The following is a 19,287-nucleotide window of genomic DNA, read 5'->3' on the forward strand; positions in this document are numbered from 1 at the left end:
TTCCTAAAATCCTGCCCCGAAATGAGATCCATCCTTCATGAAATCCTCCCCACTCCACCAAGAGTGTCTTTCCGCCGTCCACCTAACCTTCGTAACCTCTTGGTTCATCCCTATGAAATCCCCAAACCACCTCCCCTACCCTCTGGCTCCTACCCTTGCAACCGCCCCCGGTGTAAAACCTGTCCTATGCACCCTCCCACCACCACCTACTCCAGTCCTGTAACCCGGAAGGTGTACACGATCAAAGGGAGAGCCACATGTGAAAGCACCCACGTGATTTACCAACTGACCTGCCTGCACTGTGATGCTTTCTATGTGGGAATGACCAGCAACAAACTGTCCATTCGCATGAATGGACACAGGCAGACAGTGTTTGTTGGTAATGAGGATCACCCTGTGGCTAAACATGCCTTGATGCACGGCCAGCACATCTTGGCACAGTGTTACACTGTCCGAGTTATCTGGATACTTCCCACCAACACCAACCTATCCGAACTCCGGAGATGGGAACTCGCCCTTCAGTATATCCTCTCTTCTCGATATCCGCCAGGCCTCAACCTCCGCTAATTTCAAGTTGCCGCCGCTCATACCTCACCTGTCTTTCTACAACTTCTTTGCCTCTGTACTTCCGCCTCGACTGACATCTCTGCCCTTAACTCTTTGCCTTTAAATATGTCTGCTTGTGTCTGTGTATGTGCGGATGGATATGTGTGTGTGTGTGTGTGTGTGCGAGTGTACACCTGTCCTTTTTTTCCCCTAAGGGAAGTCTTTCCACTCCCGGGATTGGAATGACTCCTTACCCTCTCCCCTAAAACCCACATCCTTTCATTTTTCCCTCTCCTTCCCTCTTTCCTGACAAAGCAACTGCCAGTTGCGAAAGCTCGTAATTCTGTGTGTGTGTTTGTGTGTTTTGTTCATGTGCCTGTCTGCCGGCGCTTTCCCGCTCGGTAAGTCTTGGAATCTTAGTTTTTAATATATTTTTCCCATGTGGAAGTTTCTTTCTGTTTTATTTACATCGTCATTAATTTGAACCCAACAATTATGATTATTCAATTAAAAATTTCAGGTGTTAGTATAAGAGCTGTTACTACACAAGCTGTCAGTTCATGAGTAAATAATGTAGAACAAAATTTCAAAGAAAAAATAGTCAACTTCGATATTATAAAGGTAAGTAGTCTGGCGAAACCAATCAAGCTAATTATAGATCGAGAAAAGGCTGAGCATATAATCTCTGGAAACATAGCGACTATTGCTTTTTCCAACCCTAATGATACCAACAAGGTTACAGACTACTTGTGCAAAGAATTCAAACTTGTCCAGGACAGATCAGAACATACAATAACTTTACCTAATGTTGTGTTACTGAGGAATGTGGTGATTGTTTTATTGTGGGGAGACTTTCACACAAAATTTAATGAAAAGTCCTGGTTTGCACTTGCTCAAGTGAGGTTAATATCAGATCCATGGGATCCAGTTGGAGTCACATCTGTCTCCCAGGGACATTAACTTTCTGTGTTAATGGGCAAAGTGATGACCGTCAGATACCTAGTTGTTTTGGTGTTTCTTCTGTACTATTTTCCCTGCACTGAATTCCCTTCAATTCTTCAACTATTCTGTAATCTATTCTTGAATTCTTAAACTATCCTATAATTTTACTACATATGAAACCAGATATGACTACAAGATTGAGACAAATTTAAGAGAATCACAGATGAACAGTGATCTCTAGACATGAAGTGAAACTAATAGAACGTTGTATTAGTGGAAAGTATAATATGATGGTCCTATTGAAACAATACTGACAGGTTTCAGATATATTATATAATGGTAAGACAGAGATTAAGGAGCCAGGTTTTGAATTGTAAGACATTTCCAGGGGCAGATGTGGACTCTGACCACAATCTATTGGTTATGAACTGTAGATTAAAACTGAAGAAACTGCAAAAAGGTGCTAATTTAAGGAGATGGGACCTGGATAAACTGAAAGAACCAGAGGTTGTACAGAGTTTCAGGGAGAGCATAAGGGAACAATTGACAGGAATGGGAGAAAGAAATACAGCAGAAGAAGAATGGGTAGCTTTGAGGGATGAAATAGTGAAGGCAGCAGAGGATAAAGTAGGTAAAAAGATGATTGCTACTAGAAATCCTTGGGTAACAGAAGAAATATTGAACTTAATTGATGAAAGGAGAAAATATAAAAATGCAGTAAATGAAGCAGGCAAAAGGAATACAAACATCTCAAAAATGAGATAGACGGGAAGTGTAAACTGGCTAAGCAGGGATGGCTAGAGGACAAATGTGAGGATGTAGAGGCTTATCTCATGAGGGGTAAGATAGATACTGCCTACAGGAAAATTAAAGAGACCTTTGGAAAACAGAGAATGACTTGCATGAATATCAAGAGCTCAGATGGAAACCCAGTTCTAAGCAAAGAAGGAAAAGTGGAAAGGTGGAACGAGTATATAGAGGGTCTATACAAGGTCGATGTACTTGAGGACAATATTATGGAGATGGAAGAGGATGTAGATGAAGATGAAATGGGAGATACGATACTGCGTGAAGAGTTTGACAGAGCACTGAAAGACCTAAGTCGAAACAAGGCCCCGGGAGTAGACAACATTCCATTAGAACAACTGACAGCCTTGGGAGAGCCAGTCCTGACAAAACTCTACCATCTGGTGAGCAAGATGTATGAAGCATGTGAAATACCCTTAGACTTCAAGAAGAATATAATAATTCTGATCCCAAAGACAGCAGGTGCTGGTAGTAGGTGACCTCGGGGAAGATCAGTTTGGATTCCGTAGAAATGTTTAAAAACGTGAGGCAATACTGACCCTACGACTTATCTTAGAAGCTAGATTAAGGAAAGGCAAACCTACATTTCTAGCATTTGTAGACTTAGAGAAAGCTTTTGACAATGTTAACTGGAATACTCTCTTTCAAGCTCTGAAGGTGGCAGGGGGTAAAATACAGGGAGCCAAAGGCTATTTACAATTTGTACAGAAACCAGATGCCAGTTATAAGAGCCAAGGGGTACGAAAGGGAAGCAGTGGTTGGGAAGGGAGTGAGACAGGGTTGTAGCCTCTCTCCGATGTTATTCAATCTGTATATTGAGCAAGCAGTGAAGGAAACAAAAGAAAAATTTGGAGTAGGTATTAAAATCCATGGATAAGAAATAAAAACTTTGAGGTTCGCTGATGACATTGTAATTCTGTCAGAGACAGGAAAAAAACTTGGAAGAGCAGTTGAATGGAATGGACAGTGTCTTGAAAGGAGGATATAAGATGAACATCAACAAAATCAAAATGAGGATAATGGAATGTAGTCGAATTAAATCGGGTGATGCTGAGGGAATTAGATTAGGAAATGAGACACTTAAAGTAGTGAAGGGGTTTTGCTATTCGGGAAGCCAAATAACTGTTGATGGTCGAAATAGAGAGGATATAAGATGTAGACTGGCAATGGCAAGGAAACCATTTCTGAAAAAGAGAAATTTGTTAACATCGAGTGTAGATTTAAGTGTCAGGAAGTCGTTTCTGAAAGTATTTGTATGGAGTGTAGCCATGTATGGAAGGGAAACATGTACGATAAATGGTTTGAACAGGAAGAGAAAATAAGCTTTTGAAATGCGGTGCTACAGAAGGATGCTGAAGATTAGGAGGGTAGATCACATAACTAATGAGGAGGTATTGAATAGGTTTGGGGAGAAGCGAATTTTGTGGCACAATGTGGCTAGAAGAAAGGATCGATTGGTAGGACAAGTTCTGAGGCATCAAGGGATCACCAATTTAGTATTGGAGGGCAGTGTGAAGGGTGAAAATCGTAGAGGGAGACCAAGAGATGAATACACTAAGCAGATTCAGAAGAATGTAGGTTGCAGTAGTTGCTGGGAGATGAAGACGCTTGCACAGGATAGAGTAGCATGGAGAGCTGCATAAAACCAGAGTCAGGACTGAAGACCACAACAACAATAACATTGAAACAAAGTGATATCTAGACATCATAAACTGAATGGGGTACTTTATGTGTGCATGATATATAGTATAAACAGAATGACTAAACAGCTATATTATCAAAGTGTATAATTTTTTATTTTTATAGGTTATTTTTATACCTTTTGTGAGATGTAATGTAAAAGCGAGGGTTTGTATCACTTTTGGAAGGAGTGGGTAGTGGAAGTACAAGCATGACTAACACTAATCACACACCCCATCTTTCAGACAACCCTCACAGACAAGTGTAGCTGGTTCTTCATCATTTGCCGTTCCATAAGTGTTCCTAAGTTTTTTCTTCAGGGGCTTCAAAGGTGAAGGTGAGAATGTCCGTTCTGTAGGAGATGTTTAACATCATACCTATTTAGCTTCTCACTGAAGTACCAGTGAAGTAGGGACCCTAGGGAAGGGGGTGGGGTTTTCCTGTCTTTGGGACTATCTTCTTTCTCTTCTTCAATCTTAGCAACCGGTTCTACTTATTCCTTTCTTACTTCTCATTTGAGTACCAGTCTATCTTTCCCCCTTTCTGTGTGCATATACTTCTATCGCTGATGTCCTTCTTGTTTTCTGTGGGTTCCAATAAGGTTCAACTTATTTCATGTAAGTAGGCGAAGAATGAGGATACACAAACATAAATCTACAGACACACAAAGATACACTTAAACACATACAGGATGATTACAAATTAGAGACCTAAAGTGATGTCAGAACCACCAAGGGATTTGGGGAATAAAGATATATGTACATCTGAGTTGATGCACATATTATATTGCTGATATGTGATCGGTCTGCATCATTATTTTTTGTCACGTACATCTGAGTCAATGCACGTATTACATTTTTGATATGTGACAGTTTTGAATTGTTATTTTTCGTCATGTACATCTGAGTCAGTTCACATATTACATTGTTGATATGTGATGGTTCTGCATCATTATTTTTTGTCACTCTCAAATATATATTTAAATGTGCCATGCTAGTCCTTTGCAAAAAGGTGTAGTATCTACTGTGAGTTGGTAAGTATGGGTAGACATAGCCTCTACTATGTGTGGGCATGATATCTGTTTATATGGTACAAGTGAGGAGTAAAGAGGACTCTAGGGAATTAGATGGAGTATTTGAAAGTGGAGTTAAGGTGTAAAGTAGACCTGTAATTTTATCAGAGAATATTTAAGAATAGTATTCATAAAGATGTGTGCTAAGGCAATGAACCTGGAGACCTACTCAAGAAGGATACGGAGGGTGCACTCAACATTTATTGGAAGAGAAAAAGGACGGATAGGCAGACCTATGAAAGGCTGACCTATACTGCATGGACAGGGGCACCAAGAAGGGGATTGACCTGTACCATAGGAGGATAAGAATAAGAAAGGGGTGTACCCACCAAAACAGAAGGAGAAAGGGTACTCCTAGGATCAACTCATGTAAGATAAATGTACTGTTCCTAAAAGGAAAAAGGATAATATCTTGACAGAAGTCACACATTTAAATAGTCAAGGGATACTACATTTTTTCATTTTGTATAGTGCAAAATTTTAGATTTCTGAACATTTAAAGCAAGTTGTCAATCTCTGCACCAATTTGAAATTGATCAAGATATGACTGAACTTCATTATAGATAACTACATCTTCTGAAAAAGCCTGATTTTACTATTAATATTGTCTGCAAGGTCGTTAGTATGCAATATGAATAGCAAGGGCACCAACACACTTCCCTGGAGCACACCTGATGTTACTTCTACAGCTGACAATAACTCTCCATCCAATATGACATGCTGTGTCTATCCCTACCAAAAAGTCCTTAATCCAGTCATGAATTTCACTTGATACTCTTTATGATTGTACTTTTGAAATAAGTGTAGATGTGGAACTGAATCAAATCCTTTTCAGTACTCAAGAAATATTGCATATACCTGGTTGCCTTGACCAAAAGCTTTCAGTACTTCATGTGACAAAAGCATGAGTTATGTTTCACATCATCAATGCTTTTGAAATCCATGCTGGTTGGCATTGAGGAGGTCACTCTGTTCAAGTTGTGTTTGAGCTGAGACTATGTTCTAACATTCTACAACAAATAAAAGATAAATCCAAAACCAAACAACCTATGAAATGAAACAAAACAAACACCAAACAAATGAAATAAAGACCATGAAAAAACAAAATGGTAGTAGCCTCTCACCATCTCCAAAATAGTTAGTTCCAGACTCAAGAGAGGGAAAGATCTTATTCTTTCAGTTAAATCCCTCAGGAGCCCACCTTCTATGGTTGCACTGTAAAATTGCAAACAACTTCACACCATGTATAACAAGTGTAATACAGTGGACAGAAACTGCGTATAGTGGTATATAGGGGTTCCTCCACCTTATATCTGACTACTGCTACTTTGGGATGTTTCTTCATCATATAAGGTTGAATTTGTTATCAAATATACTATTAGATTTACTACACATAAACATTTTACCATTTCAAAAAAAAATGGGTGGGGGGAAGGTTTTGAAATATATCATATAGCGGAGGTGGTGAGCCACGATAGGCACAATAAAAAGATTCACACAATCATAGCTTTTGGCCATTAAGGCCTTTGTCAGCAGTAGAAACACATACACACACACACGTGCACGCACACACTTATGCAAGCGCAACTTGCACACACATCTGCAGTCTCAGAGAGTTGAAACTAGACTCAGTTCCATTTGCATATGGGGAGCATGGGAAAAATGATTGTTTGAAAGCCTCTCTGTGCAGTTATTATTCTAATCTATTCTCATGATCCCTATGTGAGTGATTTGTAGAGCAATCATTTAAAGCCAGTTCTTGAAACTTTGTTAAAAGACTTTCTCAGGATAGTTTATGTCTGTCTTTAAGAGTCTTCCAGTTCAGTTGCTTCAGTATCTCTGTGACATTCTACCACAGATTAAACAGACCTGTGATCATTTGCACTGCCCTTCTCTATATACGTTCAATGTTCTCTGTTAGTCCTATCTCGTACGGGTCCTACACACTTCAGCAATATTCTAGAACTGGTCACATGAGTGATTTGTAAGTAATCTGCTCTGTAGACTGATTGCCCTTCCCCAGTAATCTTCCAATAAACTGAAGTGTACCGCCTGTTTTACCTATGAGTGAATCTGTGATCATTCCATTTCATATCCCCACGGAGTGTTACACCCAGGTATTTGTATGAGTTGACTGATACCAACAGTGACTCTAGTGACTCACTAATGTTATAATCACAGGATTCTATGATTTTTCATTGTGTGAGGTGTAAAATTTTACATTTGTGAACATTTAGAGCAAGTTGCTGATCTCTGCACCATGTTGAAATCTTATCAAGATCTGACTGAATATTTATGCAGCTAGTACTTCAATACAGATAACTGCATCATCTGCAAATGCCTGATTTTACTATTAATATTGTGTGCAAGCTCATTAATATACAGCATGAATAGCAAGGGTCCCAACACACTTCCCTGGTGCAGACCCTAAGTTACTTATACATCTGATGATGACTCTCCATTCAAGATAACATGCTATATCTTCCCTACCAAAAAGTCCTAAATTTAGTCACAAATTTCGCTTGGTACCCTATATGATTGTACCTTTGACAATAAGTGTAGTTGCAGTATTGAGTCAAATCCTTTTTGGAAATCAAGAAATACTCCGTCTACTTGGTTGCCTTGTTCGACAGCTTTCAGTACATCACGTGAGAAAACTGCAAGTGAGGTTTCACATGATCGATGTTTTTGAAACCCGTGCTGGTTGGCTAAGAGGAGGTCATTCTATTCAAGATACTTCAATGGTTTTCAGCTCAGAAAATGTTCTAAGATTCTACAACAAATTGATGTTAAGGATATTAGATGGTAGTTTTGTGGATCACTTACACTACCATTCTTGTAGAAGAGTGTGACCTGTGCCTTTTTCCAAGAACTGGGCATGGTCTATGATAGAGTATAGTTAGAATAGAGGCTAACTCATTTGCAAATTCCAGAGCTGCCACAAGATTTGAGAACTTCTGGAGGCTTAGAAGGATTTTGTAAATGATCTCCACTCTACAGGTGTCTTCGAACTCTGATGCGAATGTGGCAATGTCTGCAGTGGGGACGGATCAACACTCATGCATCAAAGCATGAATGCTAGTTATGACTGGTGTAACACAACAGATCAGTTATGGCAGAACATCATGAGGACTGTGGCTGATCTACTGGCCTAGGACCATGGATGTGGTAGTAAAAAATGAGAGACAGTATCAAAATACTTAAATGTCCTAATATCTTGAACAAGGAGGATGCTACAACAGGCTGCATGTGTTCACCAGCCAGCAACTCCACATGACCCAGGTTCAGCCGTATAAACAAGCAGCTGCAAGAGAACTGCTGTGTGACACCAGTGTCTCACTGCAGGAAATCACTACCTCTGGGTTCAAGCCATCGATTCGGTATTGTCCACGAATCACCTGATGAAGTAGCACAGGCATTAGTCTACCATGCAGCCACCCCTCCATAACGATATTTACTTCAAATAGTCCAGTGGCATCCCAGATGTGATTTCAGTGGCCACCTAACAACCAAAATAAGATAATATGTAGACAGTCACCAGAATCCGGCAGACAGTCGGCCTGAAGAGGATAGCTGCAAATACTGTCGAATCATTGGGATTTTAGTGTCTAATAATGACAAAGCCTAACATCCAAAATAATTTCATTCACATATACTATTGAATCACCTCATTTTTGTCAGCATAATCAAAATTTTATGAACTGTACATGTGCAATAATATTTATATGTACATAGTACAGAATGATATTCATATAGCCAACGATGGGGATGATGAGGTGACTATGTTCACAGGAAGTTGAATGGTTGAGGGTTGAGGCTGGGTGGCAAGCCAATGAAGGCCCAGAGAGAAGTGGTTGGTAGAATAAATAATTTATTTTTTTTTCATGTACATCAGCACTGTGTTAATATGGGAAGGCAACTGCACCCTGTCCCATGGAAAGAGGACCAGTAGCTCTCCAGGTGGTTGCTAGCAACCGGCCAGCTGGCTGCAACATGTGCTCACACACTGTTGTGCTGACTCTTCACTTGCTGCCTGGCATACATCACTGTTGTGTGAGCCACCAGCATTGGTGTCAGCTGCAGGTGGAGATGGACAGAAAGCTCACACAAGTAGCAAACTCTGTGATGAATGACTACACGTAGGTGGCTGAAGCATGCAGCGAGGAAGTGCACACACTGAGTTGTCAAAAGGTGGCTGCTGGGCCCAGAGTGTGAGCTGCTGCCCCTGGGCAGGAGTGAGTTGGGAAGGTCCACTGTGCTGTGGCTTCAAGTCCAGAGGGCAGACTTACTGCCGGAAGCTGGAACCATGACAGAGCCATAGCTGCAGCTGGTGGCACCATGATGCCATCTCTTCCTAGTGGACTGCTGGGCTGCAAAACGAATCTGTACAAAATCAACAGTTATTTATACCAGACAGAAGGGTGCCTATTATTCCAATGTGCCACTTATGGTCACATACTTGGCAACACTACCAAAACCCTGATCATGGAGAAATACCCTTGCCTGTGCCATCCATTATTGCTGCGCTGGCCATCTGCATTGAATAAACCTAGCCTGCCTTGCCATAATTCAACATCATTGTTGCCTTAGCGCAAATTATGAGATGGGTTAGAGGTTTATTAATTGTCAGCAGTTCAAACATACACTGAATGATGTCACTCCTTAGGGAAATGCAGCAAGGGACAGGAAAGGACACCAGTTGCACTCAGCATGTATGCCTGGGGGCCTCATTCAGCTTGTTGAAGAGGCTATTCCAGCAGCCATTGAGGGAACAGTGTGCAACCAACTGCAGATTGTGGTGCATGTTGCAACAAATTATGCCTGCCATCTGGGTTCCAAGGTCATTCGTGGTCATCCCAGCAACTGGCAGAGAAGGCTGACAAGACCAGCCTTGCATGTGGAGTTCCAACAAAGCTTAAAATTTGCAGCATTTTCCCCAGTACTGATTGTGGCCCTTTGGTTCTGAGTTGAGTGAAAGGACTGAACCAGAGACTTCAAAGGTTTTGTGACAAACTAAGCTGCAACTTCCTGGACTTGTGCCACAGGGTTTAGAACTGTAGGGTTCCCTTAAATAGGTCAGGTGTGCACTACACATCAGAGGCTGCTATTCAGGTAGCTGGCTGCGTATAGAGAGCACACAAGGATTCTCTAGATTAGGTGACTCTCCATCCAATAAGATAATGGTAGCTGTAGGAAACCCAGAAGTAGCAGTGTAAGACCAAAATAAATGCTTCCCACAGGTGAGAGTATTCAAATCCTAATAGTAAATTGCTGAAGCATTCACTACAAAGTGCCAGAGTTCAAACTGCCCATGAAAGGCCGTGAAGCTCACATCGTACTAGGTAGAGAAAGTTGGTTGAAACTTGAAATTGATAGCAAAGAGATTTTTGGGAAAATCTGAATGTACATCAAAAGGATAGGCAAATGGGAAAAGGATGTGGTTTATTTGTCACAGTAGGTAAGAAACTCAGATCTACTCAGGTAGAAATTGAAGCTGCATGTAATATTGCTTGGGCAAGAGACAGTATCAGGGGTGGGCATAAAGTGATTATTAAATCATTCTATCAGCCACCAGACTCATGACCTGATGTAACCAAAAATCTTAGAGAAATCTTCAGTTTGGTTGTAAGTAAGTTCCCCAATTATATTGTAATCGTTGGTGGAGACTTTAATCATCCAACAATTAATTTGGAAAATCACAGTTTTGTTAGTGGTGGATGTAATAAGACATCCTATGAGATTTTACTAAAAGCCTTCTCAGAAAATTAGTTAGAACAGATAGTTAGGAACGTTAATCATGACGGAAATATATTGGATCTAGTGGCTACAAAGACACTTGACCTCTTTGAAGACATTCACATCATAACTGGTATCAGTGACCATGATTCAGTTGTGGCAACAATGATAATCAAAGTACAAAGAACAACTAAACCAAGTAGAAAAATATATACATATGTTCAGTAAACTAGATAAAAAATCAGTAGTGTCACATCTCAATGAGAAACTTGAAAACTTCAGCACAGGCAGGAGCATGTAGAGGAATTCTAAAACCTCTTAAAAGAATAGTTGACCATGCATTGGATAGATGTGTATCCAGCAGAACAGTTCATAATGAGAGGAAACCTCCATGGTATACAGTCACTGTAGATAAACTTCTAAAGAAACAGATATTACTGTATAATAGGTGTGTAGGAAAGTGTAGGGCTCTAGACAAAGAGATGCTGAATGAAATGTGTTTGGCTTCAAGAGGGCAATGCATGAACGCATAAATGACTACAATTGCAAAATATTATCAAGTGATCTTTGATAGAACCCCAAAAAAATTATGCTTGCATGTAAAGGCTGTTAGTGGCATGAAAGTTAGTGCCCATTCCCTTGTGAATGAGACATGAACTGAAATTGAGGGTAGAAAAGCAAAAGCTGAAATTTTTAACTCAATTTTCAAGTGTTCCTTTGAAAATAAAAACCCAGGATAACTATCAAATTTAATTCTTGTACCACTGAAAAGATGAATGAAGTAAGTATTAGTGTCAGTAATGTTGAGAAACAGCTGAAATTGTTAAAACTGAACAAAAGCCCTGAGGCCCGATGGAATCCCTGTCAGATCCTACACTGAATTTGTGGCAGAGTTAGCCCCACTTCTAAGTATACTCTATTGTAGAGCCCGCAAACAAAAAACTGTGCCCAGTTCTTGGAAAAAGGCATAGGTTACACCCGACTACAAGAAGGGTAGTAGAAATGATCCACAAAACCTACCGCCCATCAGAGGAAGAAAGCCGAGGGTGGCCAGAGAGTGTGGTCTTTTCAACGGTGGGTGAGGTAGGGGAAAACTCGACATGAGCAGATTTAACCCTGTTGAGGGAGACAGTAGTTACTGAGCCCTTAAGTATGATGTCCATTATGTTACTGTTTTTTTTTTGACAACTCTGTACGGGCCTGTGTAAGGGGACTGTAATGAGGCTTTTACAGTGTCATCATGAAGGAACACAAATTTGCAAGTGTTGAGCACCTTGGGAACATATGTGTACAGCTGAGTGTGGCTGGAAGGGGGTGGGTTACAGTGTAACCTCACCCATTCTACCAAGGACGGCAGTTCGGATGGTTTGGAGACTGGGGTAGGAGCAAAACGTTCGCCTGGCAGTGTAAGGGACTGGTCGTAGATGAACTCGGCTACTAAGTCTTTAACGTCTTCCTTGAAAGCGGTCCGCTAACTGAGTAAGACGAATGGTAGGGCTTTTGTCCAAAGGAGGCCATGGCAACATAGGGCTGTCTTAACTGTCCTATGCCAACGTTCCACGAGGCTGTTGCTTTGGGGGTGGCATGCTGTTGAATGAATTTTCTTGATGCCACACACCCTACATAGCTTGACAGACTTAAGTTTAGTGGGACATCCACGTTGGGGCCCTGGTTGTGGTTGGAAACTGGCGTAGCTGCCGGACTGCTGGGCACGGTGTTCACGCAGTAGAGCGGAGTAAGCATGGTCGGCAGCAGGCAGGCATTCACTATTTGGTCTATCTTCATAGGTGGAGATGGCAGTTTGGACAGACAGAGGCAGCTTTTCTGTCCAAATCTCGGTGACCGTGGTGTCTGGCATGCCGCATTCACCGACAAGAAGTCAAAGGCATTGCCACAGCTGGGACGGAGATCTGTCACCAGGGCGTTCTTCATAGATGAGCTGTCGAACATTTTATCTTCTTGTCTTGGAGTCACATTCCATTATTGCCTGTTTAGCTGTAGCATACTTATCGTTTGGAGGAGGTGACTTAACCAGGTCATAAATTAAGTCGACATGGTCATGGAGGTGGTTCATAATGCATGTGAAACGGGCGTTGTCATCAAGTGCACAGACACTGAAAGTTTGCTCGACCAGGTTGAACCAGAATTCTGGGTGAACAGGTTTGAATGCCGGAAGTTTCAGTAGATTCGACGAATAAGGTGGTCGAAGAATGCGGACAGCCACTCGCGGACGCAGGAGTAGGCAAGTCAAAATTAACTCTGTGTTGTGAGGGCGGTAGAGAGGAAGCAGGCGTGCCAGCTGTGTTCATAGTAGCTGGAGGGGAAGCGAAATCTGGCGTGGAGCGAAGCGGGACTGTTGTTGCGGCAGAAGGTTCAAATGGCTCTGAGCACTATGGGATTCAATTTCTGAGATCATCAGTTCCCTAGAACTTAGAACTACTTAAACCTAACTAACCTATGGATATCACACACATCCATGCCTGAGGCAGAATTCAAACCCGCGACCATAGTGGTCTCGCGGTTCCAGACTGTAGCGCCTAGAACCGCACAGCCACTCTGGCCGTCGCAGCTGAACGTCAAGGTGGTCACGGCGGTTGCTTGACAAGTTATTATGCAGTTGGTCCTCCACATCTGAAGCGAAATTGTCCATCACAGAGTCACTGATGAGCTTGGTGGAACCTGATGCCCTCAAATTACTGTGCTGATGAACACTTGGAGTAACAGGCTGGCGAATGTCAATCACGTAATGTGCAACCGGCACAGAATGATACACACGTGGAACTTGCACATTCAAAAAGGTGTCCTGTTGTGGCACATTATGAAAACTATGCTCCTCACTATTTACAGTACTTGCTTTAAAGTTTGGTATCAGTGTGTAGTGGTTTCTTGTACTGCTGTGCGACGAAAACTGAAGCACTTCAGGGCTAACAAAGCTGGAGTCAGAGACCACTGGCATCATCTTCAAAACCATAGCACCTGATGAGGTCCCTGGGTTCTTGAGGCTATAGGACTGCAGAAATTCACATCGGACACCAACTACAGTTGGCGTGCTTGAATTTAGTTGCTGTTGCTGGTGAAAACTGGGCAGCGGCGGTGTGTTGTAGAAGGCCATTGTGTAGCAGACAAAGGTCCACGCGGAATGCGGAATCCGGCACGGTAGTCACTTTGTACTCGGTTCAACGGATTATTCGAACTTCGGGGTCACCACTGAAGGAGATATCAAGGTGGTAAGGTAATGACCACGTTCTCTCTTCTAATCATCAATACTTTTATTACACGACAAATGTACAGGTCAAAGACTAGGCGGGAACTGAGGTCCCAGATGTATACCAAAACAAAGATCAGCTCTAAGACATAATACACATATGATGTTCTGGCCTATCGATCCGTGGATTGATGCTACAACTATTAGTTGTTCTTCCAAATGTTTATACTTCATGCAGAATTTACATTTGTTTATATGTCAACTATACAATTTAAGTTACGAAACAATTACTAATTTTGCCTTATTATGGAAGATACTAGCTAGGAATAGTCAATATAAATTAGAAAATGAATTACATACGTAAAAGTAAGCACAAAATTAGATCTGGTGTTATTTACTTTAAAACTGAGGGCCAATCTTTCTCTTTTATGGAAATGCAGATTATATTCATGGAAGTTAATGATAATTAGTTAAAAGTAACAAAATGAATGTAAGGAGGCAGAAGGCAAAATGAGATGGGAATTAAAATTATCCCAGCTTGCTTCATTACATGGTTTTTCTGCAGAGCTTCATGTTCAACAATGTGCAACAAACGGTGTGCACCGAAACACTTGTGGAAGCACCAGTATTGTGCCCTTTTGGCAGAGATACCCCAGATCACCATTTGTCCTACTTTACAGAGCAGACAATCCTCCAAACTTCACTTTCTGTGAAGAGTCATGGATGTCCAACCATTTAGTGCCTACTGGCAATTTCACTGTCCTTCTACCTCTTTCCATGGATGCTTACAACAGTAGGACATGAACATTTGACCAGCTTTACTATCTTTGAGGTACTCATTCACAGGACCTGTGTAATGATAATATGCACTTTGTCAGAGTTGTGTATCTCCATAGATTTCCCCACTGCAGCCCATATCGCCCCTAAGGTGATCCCCCATCCTTGTCTGGTTGGCTTACATTATTTTGTTACTGCATCATGTGCCTACTATGCCACCAGGAAGCATCCATTGTCACAGTGGGCAGTGGTCACAATGTTTTGGATTGTCAGTGTATTCTTTTCATATTGTTGTTATCCTACCCTGGACTTTCCATTGTTTGATGCATTAAATCATTGTGAAGAGAAAACTGGGAACCTCTGAAAATGACTCAGGCTCCACCTGTAATTGATCCTACTTCAGAACTAGCTGGAACACAACTGCCTTGCTGCATATGGAAAAGCCCTCAATAGAATAAGAATGTCACATGGCATCTGTTATGACTTATTCTATAAATGGGGAATAACCAAATCACTGACCTGTGGCTGTGGAGAAACTTGTCAGACTGTTCACTACATTGTCCTTGAATGCCCCCTTACAGCATATTCAGGACAAAAATGTGATTTCTTTAAAGCTTCAGACTCTGTACTGGGTGGGATTAATAGTCTCAACTTTAAAATTTAAATTTATGTACACACTGTTTGTATGATCTGTTTTATCCTTGCGACTACATTGTGAAATATTTTTGCTTTGTTTTATATATATTATTTTTATGTATTACATTAAATCTATGTAAGCCATATGTTAAACAACAATGACAACAACTACAACAACAACAATAATAATAATAACTGATAAGCATGTAAACAAGGCTGTGAACATAGCTAGCTTTCTGTTGAATTTTTCTTCATAGCAGTAGAGCACAAGTGCATTCAGATGGATACTCACTCATATACCTGCAAGGCTGTATTGTCCCTGCTAAATACATTGTGCCAGCACTGCACTTTGACTGTGATGTGAAGTTGTATCAGGTAGAGTGGGCAAGGGGAGAATGGGATGGACAGAGTACAGAAGGTTCGAGGAATGGTGGCTGATGTATAAAAGGGACGGACAGTAGGTACACAGAGTGGGAATGTGGCAGTAGTGAGCTTGTTATGGCCACAAGACGGTGTAACTGTGCACAGGACACTATGACATGGAAGAGTAGATTGGGAGGTGGAGATAAAACAGATGGAGAGGACATTGCAGACAGTTGGATGTGAATGTGTGATGGCCCATGGAGCCAGGGTTGTGGTGGGTGTGGGGTAGTGGCTAGAGAACAGTGAGACCAGGAGGATTTCATGATCAAAGCTTATGCTGTAAGGACAATTCCCATCTGAGTAATTCAGAAAATGTTGAGGTATGAGGAATGATCTGGGTGGCTTGGGTTGTGAAGCAGCTACTGAAATCAAGTATGTTGTGCTCAGCAGTGTGTGTTTGCACTAGGTGGTCAACTCTGCTCTTTGTCACAGTTTGGTGGTGGACATTCATTTAAGTGGACAATAAGTTGGTAAGCAGAAATGGTAGCAGAGTTGGTGTGCAATATGGCTGCTTTCACAGGTGGCCCTGTCTCAGGATAGGATAGGATAAGGTAAGCCTGTGACAGGAGTGGAATACAATATATGTAACTAAAGATACTTATATAGTGATTCAGAGATATTTTCTGTACTTTAACTGCACTTTATTTATGATTTTCTATTAAATATATACAATATTAAACATACAACTACATAAGACTCCCAGTGGGAAATTGACTGGAGGGACGTTTAGAACTTTGTAATTTTGTGCATAGACAGACATGACAATACACACGGTCATTTATATATTGCAGTGATGTACCCATCTTACTGCTCAAATTAACAGCAGTTATTTGTGTCGCTTTGGTGAACTGAAACATGAAAATGATATTACTTATACAAAAAGTTACAGGGCTGCCAACTAGCAACAGGCTGGGGTCTCAATCAAATATATAGTTGTGATATGCATGAAATACACAATACCATCTACAATGGAAATGTGTCTGCACTGAGCAATGGATACTGTCCTGGCTTCTTACCACAACAGGCTGATGGCAACCTCTTATACAGTTGTCCACGCCAAGGCATATCATGTGGTTACAGTGGTGTAGATTGCCACTGGGATGATCAGGTATGTTTTTTTAATTTTATTTTATTGCCAGAGTAAATTTACTTGCCTTTTTACACAATAGTTTAAGTGTAATGCTTAACCCAAGACCAGTGAACTATAAATTTTATTGTGAACTATGTTCATTATTATTGTAACAAGTAAAGTCATTGTTAAGATTATAATTAAAAATTAGGAAAATCATCTTGTCTTGGAAATAAAAGCTGCCTCCCTCACATTATATTATTTATCCAGTTGCTATTTACCTTACTGAATATTACCAGAATTTTGACACTTACTATTATGTATTATTTAAATTGAGCAAAAAAGGATATGTCCCATTACAATGTTAAAACAGGCATTTAACCACATTTATTACCAAAAAATATGTTTTTTTCATCAAGTGCTGCACAGCTTATGAGTGCTAGTAAAATGTTTTGACATTATCTCAAATCTTCACAACATACACATAACTTTCATGGCTAAAACAATGTTCAGTTTTGAGAGCTTTGTTTAATGCCACTCTTCTTGCACTATTTTCCATTTTAATATTATATAGCTTACTTTGGTTTGTCCATCATCCATCAGCTTCCAAGTAATGTGAAGTTTGCCGTTGAACTCATACTTAAAACAGGTCCCTAAAACGTGTCGTGACACATTTGAGACTTAAAATTATCATGAGGAAGGACTGGGCCTGGGACAACATGTAGAAGTGTCAGGCAGCAGATCAGCTTCCAGAAACTTGTTTATTTGTAAGCCCCTCAAATGAGCATACATGCCACTTTGGGGTGCTGTAAATGGTGTAGAAGTGACATCAGACAGTCACTTGATCTTCCATCACTCATGTAAGTCAAGGCAGTGAAGTGATGTGTATGTGCAAGTCAAATAGATAGAGAAAGATTGGTGGAGGTGGAGAATGGCAGAAAGGAATTACAGTGATTGGACATGTCCATGACTGCACAGCAAATGATATCATCCAATTTATTGATATATCAATACAGACTGTTCAATAAGGTATCAATTCCAGCCATATAACACAGCTTAATAACAGTGGCCATAAAAAAATTCTAACTGACAGGGACTGAAGAAGGATATCACAATCAATCAATCATAACTGGTTTCAAACCCAGGAGGAATTATTACTGTCAGTGAATGTAGATGCATGTTAACTTGTTTCCAAATGAACATTGCAAAGGGAACTGCATGCAATGCAAATTTGGAGTTGGGTGCCTTGCAATAATCCTTTGCTCAGAGCAGCAGATAAAGCTGAATGCCTTCGGTGGGCCAAATAACATAGAAGTCAAACAAAAGCTGACTGGAGGCATGTAGAGTGGTCTAAGAGTCACAGTCTGGTCCCTTTCCAAATCATGCATGGCACTGAATGCACTGACAGCTGTATGAGGCATTTAATCTGCAGTGTATGGAGAATGTATTTCATAATTTCTGTAACGTTTTTGGGATGTTTTTTGTACTATGACTTGGGTCTTCTCATTGATGTTACCAAGACCATAAATCAGGGTATTTCTTCCAACATTCAAGGTGACCAAGTATTGCTCTTTCATCCACATCTTTAAGATATGGGTGATGTGGACAGTCTCTTCTTCAAAGATAACAACAGTTGTGTTCAGATGGCTGGACATGTATATTTCTCATTTGACAACCACTTACAAACTCCACTACACTCTGACTGATTCATTAAATCAACCATTGTGCAATTATTTATAACAGTGGATAAAATGTAACAATAAACATTGCTGCAGTTTGGAAGGTCTATGAAATCTAATCCTCAATTAGCGGCTTCAGCTGGGTATGGTATAATTAATGAATCTTGTGAACTCTGTTCCACACTGAACAGGAGCTTTTGTCAAGACTAGAGGCAGCGGGACATTGCATTAAAGTGATGTCTCCTGAGGGGTGATTAATTGTTTGTCTGGTGTGCTTACACACAGGTACAGTAAACACAGAATTTCCTCTCTAACGATACTGAAATGCAGCAGAGAGAACACAAGTTGAAGCCGAAGTTACCATTTTTTTCAACATCTTATTTGTTTGCTAGTCCACAATTAAAAGATTCTTCAGTGTGCTCAGTGGTTGTATTTTTAATGCTAGTGTTTATATTGCATTCATTATTTTCCACTAATATATGTTTCCATTAGCAATTATTTACTGTTCAGTTTTTCATTGTAAATGATAATTAATAAAAGACATTTGTCAAGTAATAAATGTATTATTTTTCCCACAGGACACATCATCATCCTTCACATCTGTCAATCTGAGTTCTCAGGACTCATCACCTGAGCACACTTACACCTACCAGGCACAAGCATGCTGCTATCAGTGGTAAAATGTGTCCAAACTAGTCCTTGTATCTGTACAAAC

At 40.6% G+C, this 19,287-nt stretch overlaps 1 protein-coding gene across 1 annotated transcript in view; it reads left to right on the forward strand.

Moving 5' to 3' along the window:
* Positions 1-19,287, forward strand: part of LOC126355151 (neurogenic differentiation factor 4-like) — a 58,457-nt gene extending 39,170 nt beyond the window's left edge. Inside the window, exons 4-5 of the mRNA XM_050005346.1 lie at positions 16,714-16,932; positions 19,151-19,287. Of these exons, the coding sequence (XP_049861303.1) occupies positions 16,714-16,932; positions 19,151-19,252 (321 nt within the window). The 3' untranslated portion in view covers positions 19,253-19,287. The remainder of the gene's footprint in view (positions 1-16,713; positions 16,933-19,150) is intronic.

This window comes from Schistocerca gregaria, chromosome 3 (assembly GCF_023897955.1).
Source record: "Schistocerca gregaria isolate iqSchGreg1 chromosome 3, iqSchGreg1.2, whole genome shotgun sequence".
Lineage (NCBI taxonomy): Eukaryota > Metazoa > Arthropoda > Insecta > Orthoptera > Acrididae > Schistocerca > Schistocerca gregaria.